Source organism: Pygoscelis adeliae, unplaced genomic scaffold (genome assembly GCF_000699105.1).
Source record: "Pygoscelis adeliae isolate BGI_AS28 unplaced genomic scaffold, ASM69910v1 Scaffold9, whole genome shotgun sequence".
In the NCBI taxonomy this organism is placed as follows: domain Eukaryota; kingdom Metazoa; phylum Chordata; class Aves; order Sphenisciformes; family Spheniscidae; genus Pygoscelis; species Pygoscelis adeliae.
This window is the reverse complement of record NW_008825557.1, coordinates 2,414,016-2,420,860: the sequence shown is the minus strand read 5'-3', so window position 1 is coordinate 2,420,860 and position 6,845 is coordinate 2,414,016. Positions and strand designations below refer to the sequence as shown.

General features: G+C 42.2%; 1 protein-coding gene across 1 annotated transcript in view; it reads left to right on the top strand.

Annotated features, from left to right (window-relative positions):
• WNT16 (wingless-type MMTV integration site family, member 16) overlaps positions 1 to 6,558 on the top strand; it is a 10,171-nt gene extending 3,613 nt beyond the window's left edge. Inside the window, exon 4 of the mRNA XM_009332289.1 lies at positions 6,094 to 6,558. Within this exon, the coding sequence (XP_009330564.1) occupies positions 6,094 to 6,558 (465 nt within the window). The remainder of the gene's footprint in view (positions 1 to 6,093) is intronic.
• The last annotated feature ends 287 nt before the right edge of the window (positions 6,559 to 6,845 follow it).

Here is a 6,845-nt window from a genome sequence, read left to right as displayed (position 1 = left end):
AGAGATGTGATTTCTGTGTTTAGGTGGCAGCGACACAGGTCTCTTTGATAGCCTGTTCTCTTGGCTGCCTCTAGCTCTCTTAGCAGCAGCAGCAGTTTGCTGTCCTTTTGACTTCGGTGACACTGTTCGCTTACAGTCTTCCAGCACCATCCTTGTGCTTATCACTCACTGCTCCAGGTGTGCCAGTACATCTGTCTGGGGTCTTGCTCTGTAAACTGTATCAAGGAACCATTCAGCTTTAAGAAAAGCCACACACACACAGACCCTAGAAGAGAAACTTTTCTTTTGGGGTTGCTTTCTTTAAAGTTGGATCAGTTCCCTGATCTCACCTATAGCGGTGACACAGACAATTGGGCCACCTACATCATGGGGACAGGACTGACTGGCAAAGGGGAAGAGTGCATTCAGTTGAAGATAACATTTTCAAACAGTGAGCTAAAGCTGCAAGGGATTGGAGGATGTGGTTAAGCGAGTCTTCATTTTCCATGAATAGTATTTTTTACAGGATCCAAGTTATCTTAGATGCCGGTTATATGCATGAAAATATAATTGTTTCTGAGTCCACATCTTTAATGACCTACAACTGTAGTACCTTCTATTACTATTCATGTCAAGTGGTACCTCTTACTATACATAACTTCATGAAAGCAGAGTTTTAGACTAGGCTGTCTGTCTCCGCGAATGTGTTAGAATACAGCCCAAAAGGATCCGTCAGGTCCTGAGGACCTTTCAGGATTCCAGGCTTTTCACAATACTGAGCTCTCCAACAAGGCTCTCAAAGCACTCTGTCACAGGCTCATTTGGTGCACACGATACATATGCTCATTCCTTTTCGGAGACACTTTACTGTGTTTAAAACAAAAAAAAAAAAACCCCACCCACTGCAAGCCTGAAAGGCTGGAAGATCCTTATTTCACTGGTTTTGTATCAATGGTGTATTTGTTGTTCATTATCTTGGAAGAAAATATGCAGAGTATTTAGTCAGCTTCCATGCATAAATATTTTGTAACTTAATGGCAAACTGCAGGATAAAGCAAATATTTTGACCACTGTCCAGAGTGAAAGAGAATGTTTATTATTGGTACTTGGGATTTCTCGCAGTGATATTAGCTGAAGTAAAGTTTAGCAGAACTCTTGATTTTTATAGTTTCAAAATCCTTAACTAGGAGATGTTGGAAAATGTTGACCCTCATGTTTTGGGGCTTACAGGAAGGATGTTTTGCAATATATTTTGGTGCCTTATGACCTTTTGTAATAAATACTATCATGTTCCTGGTTCTGTGTCTTGCAAGAGCAGTCTTCCAGGGACAATACTTCTGTGTTTGTTTGGAGTTACAGATGGAACTGGTATGTGCAGAATTCTCTTGCTCCTTTCTCATTTCCGTACAAATGCTATTTTACATTTCTACATCTGATAGTTAAATCCAAGATATATCAATTTTAAAACAGTAAGGATCCTTTGACTGAGTTGTCCACTGTTTAGGACACTAATCTGAACCTCAGAAGATCCAGATTTCATTCCTTATTCTGCCACAAGATAAATGTTCATCATCTTCTAGCATTGTAATGTTCAATATACCTAGATGTGCATACGTGAGTTGGGTACCTCTGCTCCTTAAATTAAAGGATGAGGGGAGTCAGGCGCTATGGGTTGAGTATTATTGTAGTAGTATTCTTTCACTGATGGAAGAATTTCTGCTCAGTTTTGCACTTGTGGAAATTTATTTGATCTGCAGAACTTGTGTTCTCACATTGAAATAGGTTGGTTCATCAGAGAGTTTATTTTTACTGATACTTGTGGGTTGGTTCCAGACCCACCAACAGTCTGCAACTGTTCTTAAGTGCTGTACCTCTGGTAGGACGTGTGCTTGTCTTCATGAATAGTCCTGCTCTCTTCTCCCAGTGGCTTAAATTAGGCTGTTTGATTACAGGCATCGGTTCCCATTGCAAAACAAGTACTAGCAGCCCCTGTCTCACAGGTGAGAACAGTGCCTGCAAGCAGGGAGCTTAGCTTGGAGTTATTAAGCATTAATTGGCATTAAGGGGTACACAAACTGTGATTCCACTGACACTCTCATTAGCTGCAGACCAATCTCTGCTTTCTGCCCATCCACCTGTTCTAGCCGCACATTCCCACCCCATGCTGCTCCCTCTGTTAATTACATTGGATCAGTGAAAGGAAGTCTTTAAAAATGATCTTTTTTCAGGTTAATTTTTGACACAGATCAGTGTTCAGCACTGTAGCTAGTTCATCACTTAACCCTGCGCTCTTGTTGCGCTAGTACCACCAGGGCTGAGGGCAGCGAGTGGCAATAGGAACAGCTCAGGTGGGCTTGTGGCTGAACACAACACTCATGGATCCAGCTCAGTTCCACACTGATCACGTCCCACCTGAAGGCTGCGTTTGCTTCTACAGGCACCCTCTTAGGTTTGTTTGCAAGGAAACAGCAAGAGAAGATTCCTAGTCCCTAAATTTTGCCAGATGTTCAACTATGGGAGTTTGTTCATTAAAGTTCACATGGCAGCCTGAAATCCAGCGGCATATTTTGTGATCAGCCAAAGCAAGATGTCAGCTCCCTGTGCTGGCAGTAGAGGCAACCCAAAATATGCTGGAGTCCAACCAGAAGACTCCTCCTAGCAGCTGGCAAGCAATAGCCCAGGGTCATGCACAATTGTGATGACACCATAAATCATTCTACAACAGATTGTATCAAAGCTTCATGTGAGAATCCTGAGCAACACAGAATAAAAACACAAATGTTTGTAACTGCTATGGATATTCTCAGTGCTTCCACACTCAACCACATTTGTAGTTCTTGCATTGATCTGATCTTCCGTACACTGCTAATATATGCTGCACTTTTATATTTTGTTGTCAGCCTGAGACTCCAATATCAGTTTCTGCTGTTTAGAAACTCTGTCTCCCTTTAGTTTTCATTAATTCATTCAGAGAAAGACTCTGAGTGTCATCTGCTGGGCTACTTGCCCACATGGAAGTAACTCACCCTTAGCACCTAGCAGACATGTCCAGTGCTTCCTCTGACAATTTCTGGATCCTTCTGCCTCATGCAGATTTTACTAAGACTTGGAAGTACACTTCCTTCCCCAAGCCAAATTGTATATTTTTCCCCTGTTGTTTCTTCCCTAGTTAGTACCCTGTCATACTGCAGTGAAAGCGAGGATTACATCTGTAACCTTATAAATCTTCTAGCACAATGTGGCTTCAAACTACTTTGAGATTCTAGTTACTTGCTATGATAACTAGATAACTAATCATTAATAACTAATCATAAATAACTAATCATTAGAAATTGGAAAATACTATTAAATCCCTTCTGTTTGTAAATTGTGTGTAAAATTTATCTTTCGATACTGTGTTTCTCTTTCTTTCCCTTGGCATTTTATTAGGTTATCTGTATTCTAACAAAGACTTTCTGTCCTTGGATCTCAAATTCTCATCTGCCTCAATCACTGTTACGTCTTAATGATGCATGTTCTGACTACCCAGTGATTTCCTTATTGATAGATTCTGGAGATACGAGCACAAGGTCACGTCTGTCTATTAAACAGAAACTAGCCTGTGAAGGAGAGAAGATAAGTATCTACAAGAATTACTGTCAGTTGATTTGCCCCTGAAAGAGTCTGTGTGTGCTCTGGGGTGAGGGTCTGCTTGTTGCAATATTCTTATTTCTTCCAGGATAGGGAAAAATCTCCAATCCCGAAAGCAATCCACAGCACCTGGAAATATCTCCTGTATTGGTGCATCACTTCACCAGGTTTAGTTTGCAAAGGCTAATGGCTGTTCGAGGTCAGGGCATACACCTGCTCTTTCTTGCTAATGGTTCTTTGAATGCCTTGCTTGTTTGGCTTCTGTAGTAACCTTTACCAACAAATAGGTCCTGTTCATTAACCAAAGATGTGACTCCAAGCAAACACATTGGTCATGTGTATTTTTAATAATGTTTGTAGAGTTATATGCATGTACCAACTCAGGCTTGTGTCAATATCTTTGGGGCAGAATCTCCCCGGAAGCCTCAACTCCCACTGAAATCAATGGATTTAACCATGTTGGACTTGTCCCAAACTTCTGTGACTGCATTTACCATGATGAAAAGTCCCAGTTTAACACACGGGGCAGAAACAGCTCATTTTATCTGCTCCATGCCTTGACTAGCTCTGAAACTTTGAGGATGGCATTTGTGCTGCCTGAGCTACAAATAAGCAGTCTGGGACTTGAGTTTATTTCTAGTCATGCATAGGGTCAGTAGGACTCGGTAGGATTTCAGGGCTCTGATCTCACTGCAGAATCAGGGCTTAAGAACAGGCACAAATGAAACTACTCTCTCAGCAAAAACCAGATGAGGGTGTTAGATTTGTTTTCTGTTTTTTCTTCCTTAAGACAGTTTGAGAAAGACATAGATTGACAGTGGTTAATATTTGTGGGGACTGTGGAGAAAGTGAAGGTTTAGGGTGAATTTTAATAAACAGCATGAAGTTGGATTTTTTTTGTCTTCCCCTTCTGTGGTTCCTCCACAGAAGAATAATTTGAATCTGTATTGACCTTGCTGCATGAGAAGTTTAAAGAGAAACTTACTATGAATTAATTTAAAATTCACTCTTTCTCTTACTTTTCCCAATTGCCTTTACTGTGGAAATTAAATATGAGAGAAAAGGTTAGTAAAATGGAAGACGCTAGTATGGGCTTTCCACACCATCAACCAATGGCTCGTATGAGTCTACAGGATGGCTCCAGAGGGTATATTAATGGAAAGGTAAAACAAAAAAAAAAACAGAATTACGATACCTTGTCCTTTTGCTGTATCTGTGCATGCGACGATTTTTCTGTGCACTTTTCCAAACTATAGTGCGAGATGTGTCACAAGCCTAATTGTATAATTTTGTACTATAACTATTAGATATTCCAGAAGGAAGTATTATATTGATTGTCTGCTGACTATTTGAATTGCAATCCCAGATAAAGTTACTGCTTGTTTACAGATTCCAGTCCTTTGAGGCTTGGTCTCGTATAAACGGAGACAAAATTCTTGAGTGTTGCAAAAGCTTAACACAGGCTGCAGATTCCCATTGTCGGTCAGACAGTTATTGTTCAGCCCAGTGCTTGCATCTGCACAGGCGTGGAAAAGTAGCCCACCTAACGGTATTTTAATGTTGGTAATAACTGTGGAAATTTTGCTAAAACATTGAAAGTTATAAAAGTAATGTGAGCGCAACTATCAAATTGTGTTCAATAGAGCTGTTATGTAACTGGAAACTCTAGAAACCCATGATAGTACTACTATGTCTAAATTACAAGAACAGGGCTTGATCCTGTAAGTGGGAAGCACCTGAGATTTACTCCAGAATACCTAAGTTGAAGATACCTCTGCTGAGCCATAGTGGCTCCTTTGATAGACTTTCTGTGGAGCCCAGGGACATGGGCATCCTCCTGCTCTTCCAACACAGGTCTGCCCCGAGGTGCCTTCAGGCTGTACGCTGCACTGCTGCAGATGCTGAGCCACGCTGGTCGCACAGACACTGTTGTCTGACCTCAAGCCATTCCCGTGGCCTTAGTTACAGACTGTATTGTGAATGTTTAGTGATCTTGATGGTAGCTGCAAGGCACCCTTAAAAGACAGCATAGACCTCCCCAGTAAATGTCTTCCAATGTAGGAACGGTGCTGTTACCTGCCCTGTTCCTGCTTCCCCTCCTGCTATTTCCCACAAGGACCGTTTGCATTCCAGCGGTGGGAGGAGCAACACAGGACGTGTTGTTTCAGGTATTTAGGATCCTCCAGAATGAAAAACCAGGCAGAAATACAAGCTTTCATTATTGTCATTCAATATTGCTACGCTATCGCCATTGCAAAGTGCAAATGCAGAGCACTTCTGAAGATCAGGCTTCCCATAGTGGGGGTCTGGAGTTGGAAACCTGATTCCTAACATGTATCCTCCTGTGCTCTGGCTTCCCCATCACTGAAATGGCAATGGCAGCTGTAATATTAAATACTTCAAGACCTCTGTGTTACTGATGTCAGGCGGTATTCCTAATGAATGGAAGACCGCATCCAAATGTCGTTCTTCCTTTGCTTTCAGGCTGTAGCAAAGCTGATGTCAGTGGATTGCCGTTGTCATGGTGTTTCTGGGTCCTGTGCTGTGAAAACTTGTTGGAAAACAATGTCCTCCTTTGAAAAGATTGGCCGTTTTTTAAAGGATAAGTATGAAAACAGCATACAGATATCAGACAGACTGAAAAAAAAGCTACGCAGGAAAGAGAAAAGCCAGCGAAAAATACCAATTGGGAAAGAAGACCTGCTGTATGTGAACAAATCGCCCAATTACTGTGTTGAAGACCAAAAACTGGGGATCCCTGGGACTCAGGGAAGGGAATGTAACCGCACCTCAGAGGGACCCGACGGCTGCAACCTCCTCTGCTGTGGGCGCGGGTACAACACCCACGTTGTCAGGCACGTGGAAAGGTGCGAATGCAAGTTTGTCTGGTGCTGCTACGTGCGCTGCCGGAGGTGCGAGACCATGACCGACGTACACACCTGCAAATAAGATGAAGTACAGAAAACACGGCCAAACCATCCCGCATTTGGTACACACAACAAGGCAATAATTACTCTTACCATGTGGGATTGCAGGGGGATCAGCCTCAGGGGGAATGGGTATTGCCAAACAATGGGTAGTCCAAGCATTTGGCATATGAAAGAGCAACTGAGTGAACAGCAGCCTGCACGCAGGGACAGCTAAAACAACAAAAAAGGACTCCCGATGACACATTTGTACATGTAACTCCATGAGCAGGGACAGGCACTAAACTTTCCAAGTCTTTAATAGCCACA